General features: G+C 40.8%; 1 protein-coding gene across 11 annotated transcripts in view; it reads right to left on the reverse strand.

Annotated features, from left to right (window-relative positions):
* tenm4 (teneurin transmembrane protein 4) overlaps positions 1–27,264 on the reverse strand; it is a 332,448-nt gene that overhangs the window by 31,611 nt on the left and 273,573 nt on the right. For 7 of the 11 annotated variants that reach the window (XM_049467313.1, XM_049467315.1, XM_049467312.1 and 4 more), the window contains 7 exons: positions 23,339–23,606; positions 21,980–22,123; positions 19,274–19,523; positions 18,665–18,685; positions 12,506–12,738; positions 9,408–9,562; positions 1,141–2,018 (listed from right to left, as the gene is read on the reverse strand). In XM_049467313.1, the coding sequence (XP_049323270.1) occupies positions 1,141–2,018; positions 9,408–9,562; positions 12,506–12,738; positions 18,665–18,685; positions 19,274–19,523; positions 21,980–22,123; positions 23,339–23,606 (1,949 nt within the window). The remainder of the gene's footprint in view (positions 1–1,140; positions 2,019–9,407; positions 9,563–12,505; positions 12,739–18,664; positions 18,686–19,273; positions 19,524–21,979; positions 22,124–23,338; positions 23,607–27,264) is intronic. The other 4 variants (XM_049467314.1, XM_049467311.1, XM_049467308.1 and 1 more) reach the window with 1 other exon arrangement.

The raw sequence follows: 27,264 nt of genomic DNA on the forward strand, positions 1-27,264 counted from the left end.
ATGTATTGAATTTAGCTTGGGAATGCAAGCCTCCCCAACACACACACCTGTATAAGCTGTGAGGAGCTATCTTGTGAGAGAGCTTGAACAGTGGCCAATGTGCGAATAGCAAGGGCACAGGAATATTCAGAGTTTATTAATGAAGTATGCTGAATAATAAGTTCGTGCTCGAAGGATGGGATATTCCAGTTCCAACTTTTTGCTGAAATTGAATTCTAGCACATTATTAAGTAAAGTTAGCATATAGACAGTCTCTCATGAAATGAAATTCCAGAATCAAGAGACAGGCCATGGTGGCACTCTGGCAAAGTTTCTTATTCTTGACTGCATGAATAAGAAAATAGTCCTGAACCAAAACCTGCAAGCACTTCAGCATATTTGCAATGAAGACAGAGACAAAATCGAACCCCTCGATTCAGCTTTCTCAATTAGCTAAATATGAATAGGAAACGACTTTCTCAGAAACAGCGTCGCAAAGTACTCCCCGTTCTCGCAGCACAAAAGGCAACTATGAGTAAGCACTTGACAATTCTCGTACGTTGGTGTGGATGGAGGACGAAAATACAACCAAGGACAGGAACACATCAAAATCCCTGAATACAAATGTTCTAGAACTATTTGTCCTTGTCTGAAGTAACCCACTACTTCCTCTGCACACAGCCAGAATTAATTGACTATACATGTTTAACCATGTCCCAATTTCAGCCCTAGACCTCCATGGTCTGTTATAGTAGCCATGGCAACTATACTTGATGAACTAGTGCCAGAAAAAGAAAGTATCTGAACTAGGCTGGTCTCAAAATTCTACTTATCAGGATTACTATCTATACTGAGTCTATCAATATTGTAGTATTGTGTATGAACTTGGTGATAGAATATGCATCACGATTCAGGGAGGTTACAATTCAAAATATTGCAAAATAAGCTTGGTATATTATATTGCGATTGTCTAGAGGATCTAATGACTGAGTATAACTTTGCTATCTAGTGTTCATGGGTTAAACACTGCACACATTAAATAATGATACAGCATTGTAAAACAAAAAAATGCAATACGATTCATATCAATATTTTTATGACTCACAGCATCCAGACCTTGTTTCCAGCCACAATGTATTAAAAGTGCAGCAGATTACTCACTCATAGAAAGTGGTCCATCCATCCTCATTGCTTTTGGTTGCCAGCAGTCCAGAACTTCCATGGTAGGTCATCATTGCCAGCTCTTGGCCTTGTGCAGCGACACTCTTGAGAGCGTTATTAGTTCCGATAGTGAACCAAAAGGTCTGTCCATCAGGACTCATGATCCAGAGGGGTAGTCCTGTAGTGTCCCTGCGAAGAGTCACTTTGTTCTTGTTCTTGTCTGTGATGGTGCTCAGGTCACCCTCTCCAGTATAGGTCAGGTTGTACAGGTAGTCCCCAGTGGTCAGGCTCTGGGTGTAGATGTGGCTTCCATTGGCATCAAACAGGTAGAGTTCATCATCGATGGGTGAAGACACCTCGTACATGTTGAGCGGGTTGAGGTAAGGCTTGTTTCGGCGTACGTAGCGGATCCTGATGTTGCCCAGATCAGCAATGAAGAGCTCCCCATTGGGCGAGACTGCCAGTGAAGAGGGTGAGTTGAGTTTGGCGTCTTTGGCGTAGCCATCATCGCCTGAGTAGCAGTCGCAGTTAGCATCGTTTTTGCAGTCGCAGCCGCTCGGAGCACCAGCGACCAGTGAGATTTCACCGTTGGTTGAAACCTGTCGCACACGATTGATCTTCTTGTCGTCGGATTCGGCGATGTAGAGGATGCCGTTGTGGGATGCAGCCAAGGCAGTGGCAGATTCCAGCGTGGCATGAATGGCAACTTTGCTGACCAGAAAATGATCCAAGCCAGGGACCTGGCAGTGCATTGGTCTGCCGGCCACAATCCGCACTTGATGGTTCTCTGATATCTGTAGCACCACATTGTTGTCCAGCACATATAGGGAATTGTCCATTGGGCTCACAGCTAGGTCAGTGGGCCATTCCAGCCGTACCTGTGAAGAAACAAAAAAACAACCACTATTATCACGTGTTTCTAAAGCAGTTTTTGTTCCTTATTCTTTCTCTTTTTCATTTGAGGGAACACAGAAAGCTCTTCAGGTACTGTTCAGGTAATGTTGATCTTGATATAAAAAGTGATACAGAGCATCTCTATAGGAGAACCAAATTACACAGCAATCGCTGAAAACTGTTTGCAGGTCGAACACACCTGAAAAAAAGTAATTGAATTAAGCCTGGACTATTTTTCTACCCAGCCTTTGTGGACTTTGTGGCACTGATTATCTGATAAGGCGAAGAGAAAATCGCTAGTTATGCGGGAGCTAAGAGTAAGGACATAAAAACCACCTGACGATTTTTCAGATCCACGGCGATAAGGAGCCACGGAGGATGAATAGGATCGGGAGAGTGGACCCAAATCAAATGATCAGATTAAGCCCAAGCAGCAGGGAAACATTGATCATGTGGACTCTGGACACCCAAACAGGACTGCAGTACATCCGTCAACTCACCCTGAGGATGTTTTTTTCTGCACTGGGTTATTCATTATCGCATAAAAAACGTCTTAAAGAGCAAGAACCAGTTCGCAGTCTTCAACAGGAAACAGGAAAGCACAGCTTACCTCCTGACCTCGAAACCAAGACTTTTTTTTTACTGTAAATAACTGTAAATAAATCGCCAAGCTTTAACAAATAAGAATTATTCATTAAAGCCCATTTGCACACCCCTCTGGCAGGGGTGCAGTGTGAGCACTCTCTGAGGTGATGGAATATAAAAGGTCTTATTTCAGTAGCAGTCCTGGCACTGTAACAAGGCTGCTTGATTAAAAGATGCTTTTAATGTACTGGAAGGAAAAAAGGAAGCAAAACAAGCTGCCATGCTGTGGAGCTATTAAAAGAAGACCTTAAAAGCAGCCAATTGATTTGATTGCATCAAATAGGACACATCCATATTTTTTGCAGACTTTCGCTGATGAAAAAGGCAGCATAGCGCCGTGCCACAGACTGCAAGAAGAGAAGTCAAGACGATCTTCAAAATGCTTCTCTCGCACTAAATTGATCGGATTGAACGGAGACCAATTTATGGATATGTTTACATGTACCAGCTTCCCTCAATAGCAATAGAGCTGCTCCTCTGTCTATCTGTGTGGATTAGGAGGGTGAAAGGAATGGATGCACTGTGTCATTTTTGGAATATCTGCTTTCAAATTGCTGCTAAAATCACATGTATTGAGTGCTGCTTGAACTGTATTAAAATAATGTAATCAAATTTTGGCAAAGCGATTTTAACGATGTTTTAGCGATGTTAGATCCAACAATACAGTCCAACACCAGTGCCTACGCAATATAAAAAAAGTCCCCCAAAAAACAAACCATCCTAAGGGTCAGAGGTTTGAACTCGTAGTCTGGCTGTTCACGAATGCTGATGTTCTGGTACGTCCTCTCAGTATGAGCCACATCCATATCTACAAACACAGCACAGCACAAATAACCCTCCCATGTGGCGTCACTTTACGCCACCCCAGAGTGTCTGTGTATCTGCTATCAAAGCGATGGGCTTTATGTAATCAGAGCAGTCACAGTGCTGCTGGCCATATTCACAGCTAGCATGGGGCATGGCTTCTCTCTCGGTGAACAAACGCATTTCCTCAGGAACGAGGAGGGAGCACCTTTCTATTTCTTAAAACCTATTTCTTGTCAACAAGCCTGGCTGAATATTTCATGAGAGCAAGTGTGTGAGCATTTGTGTGTGTGGTAGAAGGTGTATGCGTGGTGTGGGGGAGAAACTGGGAGAAAACTAAGGTTAGCGTAGAGCCAGCTAACGTTACTGGGAGTAAACTAAGGTTAGCGTAGAGCTAGCTAACGTTACTGGGAGAAAACTAAGGTTAGCGTAGAGCTAGCTAACTTTACTGGGAGAAAACTAAGGTTAGCGTAGAGCTAGCTAACGTTACTGGGAGAAAACTAAGGTTAGCGTAGAGCCAGCTAACGTTACTGGGAGAAAACTGAGGTTAGCGTAGAGCTAGCTAACGTTACTGGGAGAAAACTAAGGTTAGCGTAGAGCTAGCCAACTTTACTGGGAGAAAACTAAGGTTAGCGTAGAGCTAGCCAACGTTACTGGGAGAAAACTAAGGTTAGCGTAGAGCTAGCTAACTTTACTGGGAGAAAACTAAGGTTAGCGTAGAGCTAGCTAACGTTACTGGGAGAAAACTAAGGTTAGCGTAGAGCTAGCTAACTTTACTGGGAGAAAACTAAGGTTAGCGTAGAGCCAGCTAACGTTACTGGGAGAAAACTAAGGTTAGCATAGAGCTAGCTAACTTTACTGGGAGAAAACTAAGGTTAGCGTAGAGCCAGCTAACGTTACTGGGAGAAAACTAAGGTTAGCGTAGAGCTAGCTAACGTTACTGGGAGAAAACTAAAGTTAGCGTAGAGCTAGCTAACGTTACTGGGAGAAAACTAAGGTTAGCGTAGAGCTAGCTAACGTTACTGGGAGAAAACTAAGGTTAGCGTAGAGCTAGCTAACTTTACTGGGAGAAAACTAAGGTTAGCGTAGAGCTAGCTAACGTTACTGGGAGAAAACTAAGGTTAGCGGTGGCTAGCTAACGCTACTGGGAGAAAACTAAGGTTAGCATAGAGCTAGCTAACATCACCAGGGAGCTAGCTAATGTTTCTAGGGAGAGAACCAAGGTTAGCATAGAGCTAGCTAACATTAGCAGGGAACAAGCTAATGTTAACGCAGAAGTAGAAGAAACTAGGGTTAGCTGAGAGCTAGCTTTTATTAGCGGTGAGCTAACTAACATGCTAACATGTTCTGCATGACAATGTAACAAAAGTGATAAATTAAAATTGATAACAAATGGGAAACGTTAAAGTTTAAATTTTTCAATACAATAATTAGTTGTCCACTTAAGAAGTTATTGGTCCTTAAATTTTATTAATTGAGGTCTTAAATAGGTCTTAAAAAGCATTCAATTTGACTTTGAAAATGGAGCAAGAACCCTGTACAGGTTTCTAATAAAAGCAAATGTCTATCTATTGAGATTCTCTCTGGCAGCCTCTATATGTAATGGTGTTATCCGATTTTAAAAATCGCGTTAAAACTAATTTAATTAATCACATTAATTTGATAAATATCCCAGCCCTAATATATTTGTTTATTAATTAATTATTTTATTTAGAAAGGTTAGAAAAGCTATTATGTATTGTATGCATCCACACTCTAAAAAACAGAGGTACGATATGAGTACTTTTTTGTACTCAAAGGTACACTCTTCATAATTGTACCCTCAAAGGTACAATATTGGTCTTTACAGGGTCAGATTTGTTCCCTCTGAAGTACAAAGTAATTTCTAACAGCAATAAGTACAAATTTGTACCATTTAACCAGCCAAAGGGTACATTCAGTATTCTGTATCACTGTACTAATAAACTATATATATTTTAATTGCACATTTTTTATTTAAAAGCCAGACAATTTTGCATCATGAAGTTCTTGACACATATTTCGTTGATGATAATATTTATAATACTTATAATCTATACTGGCATTAAAAACATGGGTACAAAAAAGGACTTTCACTGAAAGGTACTTTTTTGTACCTCAATATAAGGTACAGCCCCAGCGACAAGCTTTGTACTCTTTTAAGTACAAATCTGTACTTACTTTTCTTAGTGTGCAGCTTCATAAATGATATTCATTAATTATGCCTCTAATGGACAAAAATGTTTTTAATGCTTCCTACTAAGTGGCAGAAACACCTTTTTATACACACTCGCACTGATTTACCCATAAACATTTATACTCACACATATACACAGATGCACATGTAGAATTAACATAATTACTAGATGGCCTCATACTTGCATGGACACACACTCACACACTCACACACACACATATTCAATAGCATATAAATCAATAAACACAGTGAACACAGGATAGCTATTCCTAAGCCGCCACCACTGTCCTCGCCCTTGCCCACCCCTCCCCCCTAAACACACGTACACACACATACACACAAACTGTGATGAGAAAACATGACTTTGACCTTGTCCGAAACCACAAATCTATATTTATGTGTGTAAGGCTGGCTTGCTTGCATCTTTAAACAGTCCGGCCCTTGCAGTAAACCCTCTCTGCGCGACTCATCCCAGCAATCTGACGCCCAACATAAAGCTAAAAAATAATCACTCCATACTGTTTAAAGACTTCTGCCGGGTGTCAGAGCAAACGCTGCTGTCAGTGTCCTCCACCCCCGTCTAAGCCTGCTCGATCTGTTTAGCCCTCTTCAAAAAAAATGCCTTTTAAGTAGCCTCTCCCGCCAAAGCTCGCCTTTTCTTCAAGACATCATTCTGCGCACAGCGGGGGGCAATGAGGAGAAGCTTCTCACGGAAAAACAGACTTAATCATGGTGGAGGCACTTCAGAGGTGATGAAAAGAAGATATATATGCAATCTGTCTGAGGCTCAAAACTTGTGTGTTGTGTTGTGTTGTGGCAGGGGACACCTGGAATGAGGAATACACTCATCGCCAAAGAAATAGATGCAAAAATAGTCGTGTTACAGTGATATCTGGAAGAACAATAAAGGTTATAGTAACAATAAATAAATGCAGCAAGAGTGGAGTGCAAATAGCCCATCCAATAGTATCCCACACATATTTTTAATCATGAATCAGGTCTGGCAACTGGTTGCAGGATCTTAGTGACATGCATTAACACTGGGCTGTCAAAATCTGCCTGTAATGAAGACCAAAGGTGATCTGGCATCGTACAGATTGCACCCCACATCATGACACCAGCCTTTCCAAACATGTGATGCGTAAAAACAAACCAAGACAAGAGCAGGACTCGTCAATGAAGATGACCTGCCGCCATCTTGAGCCACTCCATGACAGTCTGACACGACTACCCACCAATATTTAATTCTATTGGTCGATTCCTACTGGGTGACTCTTTTTTTTTGTACTAATGCATGTATAAACCAGCAGGTGGAGGGCGGAGATCACATGTGAGGAGCTGAGCTAATCCCGACAAACCCCCCCAAAAAAACACTCAAATGTGTCCCATTAATGAATTTCTCCAGCCTGCAGAAATCAGAACATAAAAAAGCACATTTTTTGATGAAACCAGGTAAGAGGAGGGAGATGAAAAGGAAAAGAGAGGCTTTAGAAGAGTCCGGAAAAGTGTGGCAGCAGGCTTAAGTGAGCGGGGGGGAGGGGGGGGGTTTGGTGTTTGAAGTAGTGGAGCGGTGTGCTGCCCATGAATTTTTAATGGATGCTTTTTACTGTCTGAGTGTCTTTGGCAGGGATGAGTGTGATTTGTCATCATTTCAGGGGCTGTATGCAGCCTTAGTGGAAGCGTATGGATGTGTGTGTGTGTGTGTGTGTGTGTGTGCGTGTGTGTGTGAGAGTGCGACAGTGTCTATGTGCACAATTGTGCAATAGGAGAGAGATGGAGTGTAAGAGAGAAAAAGAAAGAAAAAGAGAGACTGTGTATGTGTACCTATTTGTGTATATTTGTGTATTTGTCTTTGTGTGTATGTGTGTGTGCATGTGTGTGTGTTTGTGTGTCTCGGTGTCTCTGTGGGACAGTGGTAGGCAGCTGCAGGTCGTCTACCCTGTGCTCTGCATCCTTTCTGTAAAATCAAGCCACTGTAAGTCTGGCAGCTGAGGCGGCACAGAGGAAAAAAACTCTACACACACACACACACACACACACACACACACACACTCAGATGTCTGTTTCTATACCTAGTCAAGATTTGTCCTCATACAGATGTCCCATATGCATTAAATATGTAGACACTAGTGTGCAAAAATCCTACACATCTCAAATTTCCATCTAAAAGCTAAGGGAAGCAAAACACTCACATACACTATATATCCAGATGTTTGCAGACACCCCTTCTAATGCAAACTGCATTCAGCTACTTTACGTTGTGCACATTGCTGACTCAGATGTTCACAAATGCACACACACACTCACAGCTCGTCTAGAGCCTGTGGAGAAGTATTGCCAGTACATAGTGTATGTATGATGAGATTTTCTAAGCCTAACCATATTGTTAACATCAGTAATACTTTAAATCAGGGGTGTGCTGATCCAAAACTTCAGTATCAGTATGTGTCTGAAACTGGCCAAAATCAAAATGTAGTAAGTAATCTATTAAGACCCTTTAGTCTAAAAAAAATTATGTAAAATACTGGTTTAGAAAACAAACCTACATTTGTCTTTGTAAAATACAGCTTTTAGCCAACATACATGTTAGAAACATGTACCTGCTTGTATTTTTTTTATTTAAAGTGGGTTCTTACAAACGTTTATCATTGTGGTGAGGGCAGTGCATAAATCGAGTAGCCACTCCCATCTCAGCCATTTATGCTGAGATTTCTTATCCTGTGTGAACCAGTCATAAATTTATAGACATCCTGTAATAAAAATACATTACTTCACCTACCTATTTAAAAATAATCCCATCCGAATAGGGCATTACATTAAGGAATAGTATTGTATCTAATTAATACTGATAATGGTAGATACTTAAGATTACAGTACTGGTATCGGACGTGAAAAGTAGTGCTGTGCCACCCCTACTTTAAATGTAATAAAAAAAATGAAACACACACACAAGGCACAGCTGATACATAAAACAAATATCCAACGTAAATGACTGTAAGTAACTTGTGCAGGCAGACAAGAGAGAGTGAACTAAACAAAAGAATCCAGAAAGAGAAACACGAAGAACAAAATGACAAAACATTAATGCTTAATCAACTGAAGGTATGACTAGAAGCACATTCCCTGAATCCACGCATCACAGCAAGTGCCATCAGCGCAGCAGGGGCTCAGACATGATGGCTTCTTAAAAGTGGAATAAATTCATGGAACTCTGGAGTGGTCTGAGATACCATTAAAGACAGTTTTCTGTTTTTTTTTTATATATATATATATATATATATATATATATATATATTTATACTTTTCATCTTATGCCAGACCCGGTAGACCATCATCTCCCTAATGGAAGCCTCTGTGCCTGTAGTCAGTGCTGTGTCCTTGCCTGGGGTGACTGTTAGCATTTGGTCTGGGCGACGGTCCATTGGGTGGTCATGGGGCATATGTGTGGTCTGTGTGTGTGAGTGCGTGTGTGTATATACGCATGTCTCTGTGTGTGTGTGTGTGTCTGTGGTGGGGGTGAGGAAGGGGGTGTACGGTTTGGGCTCTCTCAGTCCTGCGGCTGTAGGCCAGCTGCAGCACGGCGGACCTCATTCCTCAGGCCATGACATGATGGCTGGTGCTCAGACAGCGGTGAGAGATTGAGGCTACTTTGGCCTTTCATGGGCGGAGATGATGGGTGAGAGAGGTAGAGAGAGGCAGAAGAACGCACCTGCGAGATGTCCATCACCGAGTCGCAGCTCAGGGGTCGTGCCGAGGTCAGGTCGTTGAAACCTAGCAGCGTGGAGATAATTCCGTTCTGGTCAATGCGGCGGATCATGGTGCCATCGACGAAGAAGATCATGCCGTACTTGTCCACTGTGATGCCTGCAGGAAAAATTGACAGAAAGGATAAAACTCATCAAACAGCATTGTTCTAACATCTGATGACAATGGAAACAATCATAAAAATACAAATTATACAGGAATGTTGCCAATAGAAGGTGGAATAATTGTGTTCATGAAGGGATGCACATGGTCAGCATGTGACAAAGCTTTCTAGCAATACAGTCTTCATTTCAAGAGATTTCGACGGCGCAACTGATGTATCCTTCCAAGCCTTTGGTTACTCATAGTTCTCTGTCCACATACAGTGATTTGTTCCCTCACAAAGTTCCAGAATTTGCAAGATATGGAACCTTTCCAATGATGCAGTCACCATGCAGTCTTGTTAGTCTGTTTCATTAGTGTGACCAATAGGTGTCAAAGGAGAAGTCTTTATAGTGCAGTATTATTGAGAACTTGGCTGCAGCCTGTAGCCTAGTAAACCCTACAAACTGTTGTGCTGAAAATCCCAATACTTGTAGAGATAATCATGCTCAAGTTATGCTCAAAATTATCACATTTTTCGGACTGCTGATGTGAACACGTGATTTTATACACTGCACAGCTGTTACATACAAGAATAAGCTGATAAACATGAGATATATGTCAGATGTTCCAATTGAAGTGACAAATGACAAATAGCAAAACGTGTAAAAAGGTGTTATGTGTAATTCGTTACCTTGTACTTAAATAAATGCTCATACTATGTACACATATACAGAACTCGTAAAAGACTCAGTTTAAGACATGAGCATCTTCTCGCTCTCTAAACGAAAAGTTTTGAGCAAGAGAAGATGGCTTTCCAATTAAAAGCTAATTATGCTGTTTGGATGCAGTTTTGAAATCGATTCGGTATGATCGATACCTAAATGAAGAGGCGGCACTGCAAAGAACAACACCTTCAGCTCCAGCTCGCAAATCCGATAAACGCTACATTGATTCAATGTACATATTAAGCGGAGAGCTTTAGCAACAGACACAGGTGGAGGAAATGAAGGCATATCGCACAGTGTTGACACGCTTAGTAGCAAGCCCCAAGACAAATAAAATATCCATGTGAATTCATTATTTATGTCCTTTGAACAATAGGAGCTAGAGAGCACGCGGAGAGAGGGAAGGGGAGCGAGCGAGAGAAGGAGCGAAAGAGGGAGCAATGAGGTGTGGTTGCGAGCTATAAGGAATCACGTGATCGGGTGACTAATGTGTCATATAACAGTCAGGAAAGGGCCCGGAACAGCTACGACACGCTGAGTCTGTAATCAATGGCTTTTGTTGCGAATGTTCTTTCCCTTTATGAGCACTGAACAACACACTGCTCAAGCACCATCCATCTGAAAGCTGCAGAGAGAAAATTCCATTATGCCTGTATTTCTGGCAATGGAGGGAAGCATTGATCTGGGCGGCGAAGCTGAGCTCTTTCACCAAGCCCACAGTGCTTTCCCCTCCATCCCAAAGCACTCCTCAAACTCCAGCGAAGAACTCGGAGCACTAAATAACTTCCATTCAGCTGAGGGCTACCCTCCACCTCCAGGCCTCGATGGATGAGAGCTGTATAATTTGGTTTCATGCTGGAACTTTTTTTTTTTTTTTTTTTTTTTTTACTATCAATTTCATGCTGAAAGCCAAAAAGATGATTTCGTGTAGTCTCCACGGCTGAGCTGCACCTAATCTGACGAGCAGCTCGCCCTCTTACAGAGCAGGGCTCGAATCAGTACACAAATCTGGGAGCATCTGAGGTAAACACAGTGTAATATAGCGTGACAAACAGTTTTGGGTTGCAAATAATATGTAATGGATCCCCAACAATAAGCCTGCGCTACCACGTAACTATCCTAAAATATTCATGAAATTATAAATATTTCTCATTTCGTCTGGAACAGCGAGGGCGAGCTGGGGAATACAAACTGCTCGAGAAAATAATTATATATTGTTTATTACTGAATACAAAAGACGTCTGTTGGGGATGGCAAGTTCATAAGTATTTGCATTCATTACAGGTTAAAGGCAGCAAAACAAATGCTTTAACACTCGAGTGAATTAGCATTAAAGTCTGGGTTGTTATATTCAGATAATAAAAAAATAATATGAGAAGTGTGGCACTTCATTACATGTACACCTACACGTTTACGCAGTTACCTAACCTGGATATAGTGTTGTAGCAATGCAGCAATTAAAATCACTGATGAGATTAGTAACGATAGTTGGTTTTAACGGGGTGTTTTTTTTTTTTATTTCTAGACCAGCTACTGATCTAGTGGAATTTTAAGCACAACCGTTTCTAGGGAAGATTTTGCAATTCTACTGGATGGAAACACCTTGATGAAGAAGGCCCACAGAGAAGCTCAACATGCACACCATTTCAAGGTTCCACCACTTCTATCAGCCAGGAACAGAAAGCTGAAGCTGCAATAAGAAAAAAATTAACAAAACTGGCTCTCTAAAAACTGGAAAAATGCAGTCTGGTCAGATATATTTCTTGATAAAACCCATTAACCCCTGCATGCCTGTTTAAACATCGTTGCTCTTCATTTGCATCCCTGTCACAATTTACCCATCTTCTAAAGGCTGCTTAAAAAGAAACCTTCAATTGCATTTCCAGTCAATGGACCTCAATTTAAAGCACTTGGAATGTGACATGCACTTATGCCAACATGGACAAGAATGTTATTTGTAGATTAAAAAGGGAGGTATTTTCAATTACTAATAAAAAAGCACTAATAAAAGTACTGAAAATGCTCAATTCACTTTTTATCATTGGATGAGTAGTAGAGCATCTTAAGTACTACATTAATATTTTCATGAAATTAAATTATTCCTTTAAATAATGGCTAAAAAATGAAGAATCTTGCTAACTGCTTCATTATTTGTGTGTATTATTTACGCCACATGAGACTTATTCTAATTTTGTATTTTGAATCTGATCTTAACAGTGTTCAGGAATCTTACCTCTGGGATTGGTGAGAGTCGCCTCCACAGCCTTTCCTCCATCCCCGCAGCGCGTCTCATCATACGGTAGGCACTGGTCTCCGGTCCCGGCCACTAGCTCCAGGTTCTTAGCCACATCCTTCACTGTGTTCAGAGACTTCACCTTAAAGACTTTCCTGCTGCTGGTGTCTGACAGATACAGAGCACCCGACACAGGACTGGTGGCCAAGTAGTACTTGTGGGCAGGGCTGTTACTACAAATATGAAGAAAAAAAATACAAACAAACAAACAGAACAGAAAACAAATATTAGAAAAATATGTCCTGATCTGTTCTACAATAAAGACATGTATAATATCAGATTTATATGATTAATTGCAACCTGATAAACCGGATTATTTTACCCAAAGACTTTTCTTTTCATTTTGTCTAAATATCCAGTGTGGAATTATTTCAAAGTGGAAAATGAAAATGAAAACAGCCAAATAGTCCCTTTTGGGTTTTTTCTGTAGAAAACATGGTTAAACCAGTCACACATAAAATTGAAGTTGTTGACTGTTAAACACTAAACAGTAACAGTGAGTTTAAAGCCAAAGAAATAAGTATTGTGCCAAGAATATTAGAGCAACATTAAATAGAAATGGACATTTAAAAAAGATAGACCAAGAAAAGTCTGTTTTATGCATTACTTAAAAAAAAATACTCCTAAAAATACAATCGATGTTGCAACATAAATGTGATACTAGTCCTCTGGTAGCGGTATAGAATATGGTAATCCATTGGGGTTCCATGGATTACATGGTTTTACATGCTGTTTCTATTAATATTGTTGTAATTTTATTTTAGCGTGAGATTATATGCGATTTAGAACTTAAGTTACAAGGCTATGAAAAAGGGTTGAGATTTTAATTCCATTAGGGCTGCTTTTGATGATATTCCACAATTATGTTCATTGGTCAGTTTCACACAAAACATAGACAGAAACACCAATGCAGATACAACTCCACGAAGTGAGAGGAAGAAAACGAGTTAATTAAAAGAAGAAAACATTGAGTATTAGCGAATTTAATGCACTGCTACCTTTATCAACCATCAATCATTAAAGGAGAGATATGTTTTTTATGTCTTTTAAAAGTCCAATGACCAATGAGAGCATTTAGCATTTACACTTAATATTCAACAAATAACACACACACACACACGCACACAAAAAAACAGATATCAGGGCTTAATTTTGGCAGGAAAATTACACGTAACAATGGAAACCAAACCCTGAGAGCTTACACCTTAGTGTACATGTGTGACATTCTTTGTGTGCCACAAATACACCCTGGCTTGAGGAAATGTGTCCATCTGAGGTAGCAGAAGGTCTATCTAATGTCATCTTAAAGAGTGATCTCTGCTGCAGGCAGAGTCGCAGCCCTCCTCAAGACTGGCTGGCAGATGGGTGCCTGCTCCCAGCATGTGTAAAAACCAATGATGTAGCTCATGAAACACACATCGTTCCCGTCGACGGCGACATCCGAGACCGTGCACATCTGCGTGATCCAGCATTCAACATGTGCGCCTCTGCCGAACCATCAAACGTTCGGCACGTAGGCCCTGCAGCGGGCGAAACCCCAGGCGTCTAATGTGCTGCCAGTACGCGTTCAGGTGGGTGTTCCGCTCGCGTCCCATGAGGATGGAGATATATGTAGTCTGAGGATGGTATCTCCAAACATTATGCATTCTGGAGCAGAAACGGCACGCCGCTTAGCAAATAGCCCATTATACAGCCGAGTCAGGCTGACACTGTCATCCCTCATATCCACACGGGGGGCACGGCAACATCAAGGCCTGACAAAATAGCTCCAATCAAAGCTGGAGTGAGAGAGCCAGCTACCTGCTGCAACACGCACTCCAATCTGGAGCCGGCTTGCTGTTCTCCCCCTCCGCAAGCTAATCAAATAAAGGAGGCGAGGCACCTGCACTGCAATTTAAAGTTTCGGGAAAGCACAAGTTGGATAATTGCGAGATGCCGCCGGGCACTTCAATAGATATGGACCTTGTTATGGTGAGCCCACACGCCTACCCGAAACCTAAGACCCCCATCTTTTACTACTACTACAAAAAAAGAAAAAATAACAGTTTGTTCAAAGATAAAAAAAAAGGATTTTTCTTGTTCTCCAATGTAGGCGGGCAGACATGAAAGTCTTTACTTTTGTTTTTCGTAAAAAACATCTAGCACCAGCATTGACCCAGCACAAGCCACAACAGCTAACTGCTCAGAACCGAGGCACAAATGAAAACGTCTAGCTCTGCCACAATGTTATAATCCCCTCCAGTTGAGCCTCCAAAAGAGCAAGCACATTTCAGAAACTGTGCTTTATATTTAAAGAGAAAAGAGAAACCTGTCTCCGTTCTCCTTTGGTGGGTCCTCTCCTAAGGGGGCTTATCTTCATGTGAGTGGAGCAAGAAAGGTCAGGCTAAGAGGTGCTAGCAGAGAACGAGGCAAAAAAGGTCACAAATCTGCATGAAGAATGAGGGAAAAAAAACCTGCTCTCCTTCAATGTCCTTGTGAAGAGAGCAGATAAGAGAGACTTATGTCAACACACTCAGATTTAAAAACATGTTAACAATTTGTAAAGGTGGTCCACTTTAGGTGTTTTACTGGTGATTAAGTCATACACCAATTAGAAAAATTGGTAATGTAGTTGTACATTGTTTGGGTCACAAGCGATAAGGAACCAAAAGTGTTTCTTCTATTACAGATCTATTCAAATCTGGACCCTGAATCCATATTCCAGATGGCATGGATCATTTGTAGGTGTACAATTACATGATCAATTAATTACAGTAACTTCCAGTGAGAACAAAATCTAGACACTGAAAGCCTGAATAAGTTCTACCAAAAAAACCCATGCCATTTAATTTCTCAACCAAACTGCTTTTAAAATCTGTGACTCAGCAGTAACTCAGTTTTTTTCGTATACATTGAAATGTGAGTGGTAATGCCTCCTGTGACGTATTCCCCGTACACACGTGATCCTCTGGATCGAGAAATGTTCAAGAAAAATGCTCAATTGCAAAAAAACGATTAATCTTACCAATCTGGCAACCATCAGATCTTTCTCAGGATCTGATAATTCATGTCACCTTGCCAGTAGCACGTTGGCCAATGTTCTCCATCTCACCTATAAAATAACATCTCACAACTTATACATTTGTGAGCATTCCCAAGCCATCTAAAGTGGACCTTGTACACAGCCGCCGCCTCACACCGTACAGCATAAGCTTCCTGAGCTGGGGTAAGAAAGAAAGATGACAGATGGAGGTTAAAAATGGCTGTGGCTCAGCAAGAAGTATAAAAAATTGAATTTTATTTAGTGTCGCTGTCTTTTTAAGACAGAGGCCAGCACCCTAAAGATGGCTGCAAGTCACAAGGCTTCAGTGCAGGGCTACCCCTGCCATACCCCATCACCGTTAACGGCCAGGCCGTCTCCAAACCCGTCTCTAACATGCCTCGCACCTTGCCCTGATAGGCCCTGAAATGCCCTGAAAGGCTCTGAAAGGCTCTGAAAGGGCGAGAACAGCCGTGCCGAAGTCCAGGCCCTCACGGGAGCGCAGGGGAAACTGGAGAGCGTTTTTTGCTACTGCCAGCTCCGATCCGTTATGCAGGATGACAACTGACCTTCTGCTGAATGCTTGGAAACAGGCTGCTGCGGCCGTCCTGGGGGCAGAACGTTGTATCGGCACGCCGCTGACCCGCTGACTGATGACCGGCATGCGGCGCGGAGGCGAAGTGGGTTTGTCTCCAAACGTTTCTGTCCTCGGCTTGAAAAAGGACTGCGGAGGAAGGTTGGCTACTTTCGTTCTTTACGTTCTTTTGTCTCTCCGCTCACAGCAGCCGGCAGGACATCACCGGTGCAGCGCCACGCGTGATGCCGTGCTGGTTTCCCATCATGCACTGTGGCGTGAGGAGTACATCCTGACCTTTGTGGACTCTGTCTATACTCCTTCACTATGGATGGTTGTGGGGAGATAATTGGATTTCGCAGTGGGCCGCCGTGACGACGGAGGGTGCGGCACGGGCAAGAGGGAGCGCTTTAGTGGGGGTCAGTGCACATGGCAATGAGATCACAGACACACACATACACACACACACACACACATACACACGCTCTTTACAGATACAATAATGTTACCACAAAACTGGCAGTAATATTGGAGAATTTATAATTTTATAGGCTTATAAATAATGATTTAGTTGCAGTGAGAGGAGGGACTTATGCATGCAGCCATGGTAACAGAGCTTTTGATAAACCAATAATAAAACATCAACAGAAAATTGTGGTGATTGTGGACTTGTGTATTTTGTGAGCAGTCAGTATGACGGGTAGGTTATAATGGAGAACAATTTTTTGCTTTATTAACCACAGTTTAATTTTGACATTTTAATAAATCAAAACTCCATCATCAGTAGACCTACTGTGTCCATTACTGTGCCTAGCAATGCTAACTAACAGTGTCCACATCAAAGCAGATGGAGCGTGTCGCGCCCCCCCTGTAGCCTGCCCAGAACTGAAGCTCTTCCTGTGACCCGCCAATACAAAGATCAATCAGTAGCGCTTCATGGTAGACAGGCTTTGTGTAAAAACTGCAAGCAGCTGGTATTGCCCAGCTTCCTGTGCCCAGTCACGTTCTGTCAGTCAAACCCCAGAGCCACTCTGCTCACTGTCATGCCAGACAGCCACCTGTGGAACACCACAACACAACACACACTGCTTTGCTAAAAGCTCATAGCCTGTAAGATTATTTACCCTTTACTTATATACTAAAAAAACAATGATGTAGACTATTTTTTAATATACTCATTTATTACTACACTGATCTATCATAAATATACTGTACCAAAGACCCTGACAGATACTTTAGCTGTCTGAACTGCTGAACTGCACACAATGCATCCAACAATAAAAGCAGCATGGCACTCAATTTATCATTCGAGTCCAGCTGATTAAAAGCTCTTTGCCAAAAGTAAGTTCCAATCCCACAGGTGGCACCATACTGATCAGAGAGCATCCTATGAGTTTAAAAAGAAAAAAAAAATAAGGGCTTAAAGTGCCCTTAAAGTGTCAATGTTTCCAAGAGCAATTTTCACACTTGGTCTTGCCATTTTTGTTGGTGGTCCATGTTAAACTGCACAGATATGTGCACTAGTCCAAAACACAGGACCTTCTTCCTGTATTTACTTTCTCCTGCCCCAGACAGCTCTGAACAATACGCAGAGTCTGAGAGAAGGTTCTCACATAGTTTGTTTTGTTGTTTTTTGTTAAGCTTGGATTTTTTCTCGTGCAAAATCAAACCAAACCAAAATCTAAACTCTCCAAGTTTACAAACATGTGGACAGATTCATACCAGAGCAAACAGACTATAAAATAAAAAAACAACAACCCATCAATACTTGTTGCTAGGTTAGAAAGAGTAAGTTTCTCTCAGACTTGCGATTTGCAGTTCTGAGATTTTCTGATGACGAACAGCAGTTTGTGGCATCAGGCGCTGTTAATGAACTGCACGTTCTGAAGCCGTTTAAAGCGGTTGAGTGTGTAATTTGTCTCTGACCGAAATGTCAAGCTACACTGTACGTGAGGCAGTCAGCTTTTTTTTTTACCCGCCCCACTCCAGAGGAGGAGAAGAAGGTGATTACGGTCTTTAGGGGGGAGCCGTGTCCCCCCGAGGGCTAGAAATATTTAAAGCGCTGAAACGGAGCCTATGCTAAGTCCATGGCTGCTGGTCCGTCTACCTGTCTGACATTTCAAATAATGTTCCCGGCTCTCGCGCTTTATTCCACATAGCGGCACGCTGCTTAACGCAAATGTTTGCTTTAAGGTGCGACCGTAACCCACAGAGGGTGGGGAAACACACGCATCAAACCGCCTTCTGTCCATCCCCGTCAGCATGCGATATCCGCCATTGTAAAGCTGCCCTTTCCGTCACTGCGGGAGAGACGTGCTGTTTGATGCACATTTGAGTGCTGGGCTTTGTCTGGATGATCGCACAACACGTGCTCCGACTCCACAGATCTCCGACTCCGTATTTTAGCGTGATACCATAAAGCCTGCTCGCATCAACACATATGACCGCACTGTGAGGATATGGAGGACGCTTCAAAGAAGAAATAAGCCTTTCGCAAATCTCTTACCTGTGTCTGAAATCTTTATTTCTGTAGCGTTTGATAGCGACAGCATTGGAAAGAAAAAGAAGAAGAAGAAGAAGAAGAAAAAGAACAGAAGAGAACAAAAGGGGTTAGCAGGGGTTAGTATTAATTAGAGGGTTGCCATTTGTTTAGCGTTCAGTTCATGCAGCAGTTCATGAGAGAAAAAATGATGATGAAAAGAATACAGCTCTTACAAGGAGTTAATTCCAGCAGATAAGATATTGTTTAGATACTATAGAATAAATAAGTTCAGAGACTGTGCGAAAGAGAGAGAGAGAGAGAGAGATAGAGTGATGGTGGTTTAATAATAATAAAAATATTATATAATACAGTGCAAAAAATATTTGTTGTTCAATAACAAAAAGCTGTTTTATTCTTTGTCATTACATTTCTCGTGTGTCTATGCCTCCATTTGGTTCAATAGGAGAAAACTCTTAAGGTGTGCAGATCTATGCTATTTAACTCTCCAGGCGCTGTTGATACCCTTTATCTGACATGAGCTTATCTTATAAAACTCACAAGCAAAAACAGCATGTGTGTGTGTTTGTGTGTGTAGGTGTGTGAGTGAGCGTGTATAAAGCAGGCAGGACTTACCTGAGCTCCAGAACGCTGGTGACATTCCCAGTGGTGAAGATTCGCCGGATGTAGTTGAAGTCCCCCACAAATAAGCTGCCGTCAGAGCCACAGGCCAGAGCTACTGGAGCTAAAAGCTTATTTCCATCAGCCAGGCCATTACAGCTCGGACAGGAGATACTGCGCCGCCGCCCGTTACCCATGATACTCCCGATGACTGGGGGCTGCTGGGAAATGAAGACGTTCTCGCCGTTGCCCTTGTGAAGGATGCCTGTGGGAAATGACAAGGTTTTAGCTTTACTATTTTCCTTTACCAGTAAAAAAGTAAAAAAAAAACACTAAAGAAAAACACAGCAGAAATAATAATGCTGTGAATTTAAACAGTCACGCTAATTCTCTGTTTTCTCCTTCAGTCGAGAGAGGCCGCATGGTTTCAGAGTGAGAGAATCGTGGGGGTTTAATGTTGATTCAGTTTAGTTCAGCTTTATTTAAAACGCCTTTACCCTGCCATGAAGCAACAGCATGCCTGCTGCTCTATGAAAAGGGATTTTATATTATTACCAAACAGAACGGAGGAGGAGGAGGAAGAGGAGTGAAGTGAACCAAACTCATTCAACCCATTTACTGCCCTGATCCTTTTCATTCCCAAAGCAGATCATCAGCTTCTACAGCAGTTCCAAAACTGTGTCTACTGTCCATAATCCCATGACTGCTAAACTGAAACCCAGTTCACCTTTTAAACTCAGCCCATCTCTTAACCCTACTTTTTTCTACTCTATTTCATCTGGTAGTAAAAAAAAAAAGGAGGAGTTTTGTCCTATAGTATATTGTGTTATTCTCAATTAAACAAATAATCAGTTTTTTACCTTAATCAGTAATTAGCATGATCAATAGGTTATCCAGTTTTACTTCATGATCTCTGATGAATTCTTTTGATTGATTGATATGTAACCATGCGTAAAACTGAGATAGGCCTTACGGTCTCATATTGGAGTTGAAAACTGTACATTTAATCAGTATTTTGAGGACTATAAGATATATAGCTCTGAAAAAAATAAGAGACCACTTCAGTTTCTGAATTACTTTCTCTGATTTCTCTGATCTTGGCATGTTCTCCTCCATCAGTCTTACACACTGCTTTTGTATAACTCTGTCACTACTGGTGCAAACATTCAAGCACATCAAGGTTTGATGGCTTGTGATCATCCATCTTCCTCTTGATTATATTCCAGAGGTTTTTAATTTGGTAAAGTCAAAGAAACTCATCATTTTTAAGTGGTCTCTTATTTTTTTCCAGAGCTGTATGTGAGCTTCACAAGGGCTGCCTATTGCATCTTACCAGACAGAAACTTCTGGTGCCTGTTTTAGGATTTGAACACGCTAATCGAACATGTTGAGACCAATCATCATCTTAGGCAAGGTCAACCTCGAGGATGTATATGTTTAAATATGTTTTGTATATGTATGAATCTATAGACTGTTAATTTACTGTAAATGTACTGGTTTAGCACTGGTTTGCTGGTGTGATTACAACCCCCAAGTATTGTAACCACTCCTATGTTTTTTTTTAATTAACTAATTTGATCAATGTGTGTGAATCAATTATAAACACTGCAGACATCCTGTGATGATCCATGTTGGGGTAGGTTATTGTTAAAGAAGTGAATTATTCTTTCTTTTCTTTTCATCGTCATATTATATATTATAACAGTCCTTGGGCAAGACTCCTCTAATGTGTTTTTTTCTGTCTGTGTTTCCTGATTCAAATATGAGTCACTCTGAATAAGAACCAAATATTGCCATAAATGCAGCACAGGAAACAAACACTTCAGAATGTTAAAAGAAATACATCAAAATCTACCTCAGACCATTTGTTTGGGGCTTTTTTTTGTTGTGTACTTCCCATATGCTCACTGCAGAACTTCAGCTGAAGCAAAGCTAAAATAATAAGTCAATTTCCAGTAAAACCCAAATGGTGCACCAAATTTCTCCACTGAGTACCTGTGGCTTTGTTTGTGCGAAACAGTGAACAATATCACAGCCAAACAGCTAGCTAACTCTCTCAGAGCACTGAGGGAGGAAGCGGAGCCAATTAAACAAGGGAGATTCAAAAAGAGCGTAAATGGGATATAGGTCTGCAGGGAGCGAGGGGTGAAAGACAGAGAAAGAAAGAGAAAGAGAGAGAGAGAGACACAATAAACGAGTGAAGACACTTGACGAGGAGACAAACAAAATCAACTTCAGTGGAAGTCCTCTGTCCGCGCGGCCTGTCCTCCTGACGACTGGACTGCTTTCAGTGACAGATCGAAGTGCCACCTGCGCTCCGCACACACTCCTGCCGTAAGCACGCCTCATTTCCTGCGATGAGCGTCTACGGGCGCTGGCGGGAGATCTCGCTTCTGACACAAAGTGGCGAGAGAGAAGGTTTTTCTGTGCGCGCCACTCGCTTCTTTCACAATCAACTCAGGCGGCAGGACCGAAATTGACTTCTCGCAAGAAAAGAAGAAAAAGAAAAAAGAAGCACAGTGGACATGACATCCCAGTCGTGAGAATGTCACACTAGCCTAGAGAGAGGTCCACTGTGCTGAAATGACCAGAGAACTGTAACGTTAAAAACTGCTATATGGTCTGGGTTGATTTTGGAATGACTGTGCACATCAGTGGAGACGCTCTGTGTGTGTGTGTGTGTGTGTGTGTGTGTGTGTGTGGGTGTGCGCTTGAGCTCACCGCTCTGAATATTGAGTGCGTGGTGCTGGTCTATGCTCCAGCCCCCCAGGTTGGAGGCAGTGGTCTCGTAGCCCTGGAGAATGGCAGTCCTCTTCTCCCACAGGATCAAATCAGGACACGACTCATATTCAAAGCCCACAGACACTGACCAATCAGAGCAAACATTACAGTTAGATTCCAGCTGTCATACACTATCACAAAATACACACACGAAACAGTATATATATATATATATAGCATCACTTTTGAAGTGGTTGCATAATTAAAAAAAACATGATTTGCACTTTTGTCTCCTCATATTAGATTTCTTGGTCCTCCCAAGGTTTCCTCCTCTTATCTTGCATTCACACTGGAAACGACAGAGTGACAGGTGACCATTCATCTCGCCACGACACGTGAGAGGTGATAAGCAACAAAAAAAATTCCTCAACTTTATGCAAATTAATTATGATACGGCGAAGCAACGTTCTAACCCAATTGGCTTCCAGCATTTCTTTAGACCAATCACAAACAAGGCGGTCAGAGGTCTTTCAAGTTTCTGCTTTCTGAACTTTTGGTTCCTTCCGCAGTCCGTTCCTACTATGGGCTGGACACACGCCGATCTGTGGGAACGGCTGCGTTTCCAGCACAGGGAAATCACAGTTTGGGAGTCATAGCTACAGAATAAACTGGCAGCGATTTCTCATATTTATACCATATTTTCCCTCCAAAATGTATATTTGTCAAGCGGGAATAAAAATTAATGGATAATGAATGTATATATTTATTTTTAACTGACCTATAATTTTAAGTGATATTAATTTAGTTAACAAATACATATTTAATACAATCACACATTTAATAAAAAAAAAAATTAGGGCCGTTGAAGCAATACAATTTTTTGTGCCTTTTTTCTTGTTGGAAGCTGGACCATTTATACACGCGCGCGATGAGCTTGTGTCACGGGGCGACACAAGCGACTCATCGCCTTCTAGTTTTAACGCAGGGTTAGTGCGAGGGAGTTTTTTTCTTGCCACTGTTGCCACTAACATCTTGCCACTGTGGTGCTTTCTCATAAGAATTTCGGGTTTGTGACAACAGCTGTTGTAAGAATTGAATAACATTTTTTTTTTAATTGAATTGTGTGAACCACATGTCTAATTCATTATGTTTATCTCAAAGCTTGATTTTTTCCTTTTCTCAAAAAGAATTGCTTATGTGGCATTAAAAGCATTCTAAAGTCCCATCATCTTAGATGATGCCAAAGCCAACTGTGGCCAGGAGTCTCAGAGAGCATAATTAGTGGGAAGCATCTCCCCACCAGAAGTATTCATCCTTCACCAGAAACTGCTCATCCATCCATGCAGATAATCCACTTACCGAAAGCCTCAGACAGGCCGTGCACCTTCTGGCTGTAGACGTCGGTCTTGTCCCAGACGAAGTCGTAGGAAAGGTTGGGAGCAGCTGAGAACCACTTTCTGAACAGACGTCCCTCCACCGCTACCATCAGGTGAACCTTCATCAGGTTGAAGGGGATGATTGCGTGGGTGAGGGTGACTCTCAGTAAGGACTTGTATCCAGCAGTACGGCTGCTCAGATACCCGAGGCGCACGTCCGTGCCTGGGATCCGCACTTCCTCTTGTAGGGCCTACAGGGACACAGGAGGAGGAGAGACAGAGCTTGAGACTCTTAGAAAAAAAAATCAATAAGGGAACCATATCTGACTTCCATTAAAATTCTTATCTTTGTTCACATAGTTGTGTTGTTGGCAAAATACACAGGAACGGCATGAGAATATTCAATATATTATCACAGGACACCATTAAGAACCTCTCTACAACTCTCTACAACAATGCTGAGATGTCTACCATGTTGCATTACATGTTGCATATGTGTAGCTCAATAAATATGACATTGCCTTTATCAGTCTAAATTTGTAATTACTTATTGTTTATGGTAACTAAAATCATTCAAAACTGACCAATTACGAAAGTTACAGAATGAATGTACACAAATGGACCATGATCTCGTCCTTTTTAAAGCACCAACAACAAAACAACTTTCAAGTACACAATGTTCCAGAAGTTCATTTGGCACAGCGCATGTTTTTTAAACAACCACATCAGTAAAGTGCAGATGTGCACGTCTGGAATGCAGATATGGAAATGTGCTAAGATTTGATAACACCACATCAATTAAAGCGCTCTCTCTCCGCCTCCCTGCCATAACAAAAGCAGTTCACTACGAAATGAAATCACTTTCAAACATCTGCAGAACAGACCCAGCCAGTGAAAGGGTAGCGCGAGGTCTGCTGCAGAGACGTGATTGGTTCAGAGGTTTTCTCTCCCTATAGTCGTTTAGACACACATTGCGGCGCTCTCATTAAGTCAACACATATATCCCTTTCTCGTTGCAGACGAGAACAGAGCAATTAACATCGCCACCGGCTCCCTCACAATCGCGCAGATACAGAGGATAACAAAGATGATGTATCATGCTGGAGAAACTGTGTCTGAAAATGCTCTGCTGAATCAAGTAACAGCTAAAAAAAAGAACATAGATTAAGTTTAAACTGTGAAGGGATTCATTCCTTTCTTTTGTTTTTATGACATTGTTTTGGAACTGAGCTTTACATCGACAATAAAAGTGAAGTTAAAAGTCACAGGACACCCTTTCAGATGACATATCTCAGTACCCCAGCAAGTAATAAGAGAGTAATGGGGGCATGTCTTTTAAGAGTATGTTGGTGTCCAGTACTTAATTTCTGAAATAAGAGTGTCCAGCAACTTTTGACTTATTGTATTATTTGTTTTTTAGCAAAGAATTTGAATTTATTGAACTGGCTAGATAAAAAAAAAAGGTGTGATTTACATGGATTCGTTAAAAACCACCACCAGAGGATGTGCACCTTTTTTTTAACATTTATACATTACTATGTATATGGGGCACTTAACTTATTTAAATACAGTATTGAAGGAACATTTTAGGCACCTGTAAAAAAAAAAAAAAGAGAAAAATGTATATAATCTGAGCAATACTTGTTTTTTTGGTCAGTAAAACACTCATTTTAGAATAAGTGGTGTTGTTACATTAAAGTTTTTAATAAAACATCCCCAAAGCTGTCCTAATGGGAGTCTAGCATTGGCATTTTTTTTTAGGATTTAGGGATTCTTGATACTTTTACGGTATTAATGTTTTCCTGCATATGTTTTAATGTGATGTTTATACAAGCAATACATTTAAATAACGTGCTTTAGTGCCTAACATTTCAGCATGTGAATGTATGTCCTGCAAAAACCTTGTATCTCCACGTTTTGTGGCTATTTTTGAGATTTTGCAAAGTTATGACAAGTTATGCAAATGTTACTGTTCTGAAAGGGATGACCTTAAATGCTTAGAATCTTTTGTACTTGAATATTAGATATGAATATTGTTGTTAGATAAAGAAAAAAAAAACAAGAAGACAAAATAGAATATTGAATATTGCAATAGAAGAAAAACGCTTACTTTATTTTTTAATCATTTTATTTAAGCTATTTTAAAGCATTTCTATTGGTGAATTCATCATGAATGAAAATTGGACACACTATAAAGATGCTGTCAGATTTACATTATATGAAAAAAGTGAAGTATATCAAAGATTGAGATACATGACAATATATGAGGCCATGTCCTTACATTATATTAAGAGAATCACACGTGTGTGTGTGTGTGTGTGTGTGTGTGTGGTACAGGAAGGTGAGAGCAGGGATTGGGCAGATATAGTTTGATATTAATAGTGCAGACTGCACTGCATGTAGAACTGAGCGATTAACCCTTATGCCCTCCTCAACTTTTTTTTTTCATTTGGTGATCATTTTGGCTATGTTGCAGCTAGTGGCATGAATTTTTGCAGAAAATCTGCTTTTTCATTACATTTTTGAAATCTATTGTCTTTTACTCTTACACGTCATTCATACTCTCTGGATGCATTTTGCACCCTCTGGACACCTTCGTGGCAAAAATGTACACGCACCAAAAAACTGCTCTTAAATCATTATACATCAATATTTTTTTTTGCTTTTTTTTTCATAAATCACTTAATCAATTTCAGACCTACTCAAAACTACCAAACATTAAATAATTTTCAGAATTTTAACCCTTTAAATGACAGTTTAATTATTTGAATTATTGCATTTTGTTTTGCAAAAAAACACGAAAAATGTATTATTTTCCATAAAACAAACAGTGGACAGATGGGGAATTGGTGGTAATTACAGTCTTGGATATGTCAAAGATTAGCAACAAAATTGTTTTGATTGCATTATTATTTTTTATGTAGTGCCAGATTTCAAATTTTGCACCCTCTGGACACCTTCGTGGCAAAAATGTACATGCACAAAATCAGCAATAAAATCCTCATATGTCAATATTTTTTTTTGCTTTTTTTTTCATACATCACTTAATCAACTTCAGCCCTGATCAAAATGATCAAATATTCAACAATTTACAGGATTTTAACCCTTTAAATGACGGTTTAATTACATCAATTATTAATTATTCATTAAAAAACCCACAAAAATTTAATTCTTTTCCATATAATAAATAGTAGATGGATGGGGCATTGGTGGAAATAAGAGTCTTGGATATGTCAAAGATTAGCAACAAAATTTATTTGATTGAATTATTACTTTTTAAGTAGTGCCAAATACTCCCTCTGGACACCTTCATGGCCAAAAATGCCCCATTGACTTCCATTGAAACCACATTTTTTTATCTCACTGCAATTACAGTATAAAACCATGCATTCTGAAATGTTAGTATTTCATTTTGAAGAAAAGTAGTGATATTTGACATTTTTACTGTATTCCATTAGATTCAACAATTTTCCCATTTTAGGCTGATGAATTAAATTCTTGTAATTTTGCCAGTTATATTATGGAGCCATGTGACTTACAGGGGACCCCCTAGAGTGTGTGTGTGTGTGGGGGGGCCTGTGAGAAAGAGAGAGATAATGAGAGTGTGTGTGTGAATCTGTAAGCACACACTGATATTTTTGGGGTGAAAAAAGGTCACCTTTGATGGATGTCTTTGAAGAGGTGATTGAGTAAAATCATGGCCTCTTGTCTTTGATGTAATCAAAAACAACAACAAAAAAACTATTAGTATGTTTATGCACCTGGCTGCTTTCACAGCCAAAGATAAACGTGCAGTTTGGCTGAGGGGTCATTTCATAGAGAGCAGAGAAGGAGAAAGACCTGCAGGAAAAATGAAGAGACATTTTAGTACAGAGGAAGCATTAGAAATGGTCATGCAGCCTTTATCTA

The sequence above is a fragment of the Astyanax mexicanus genome, chromosome 18 (genome assembly GCF_023375975.1).
Source record: "Astyanax mexicanus isolate ESR-SI-001 chromosome 18, AstMex3_surface, whole genome shotgun sequence".
NCBI classification, from domain to species: Eukaryota; Metazoa; Chordata; class Actinopteri; order Characiformes; family Acestrorhamphidae; genus Astyanax; species Astyanax mexicanus.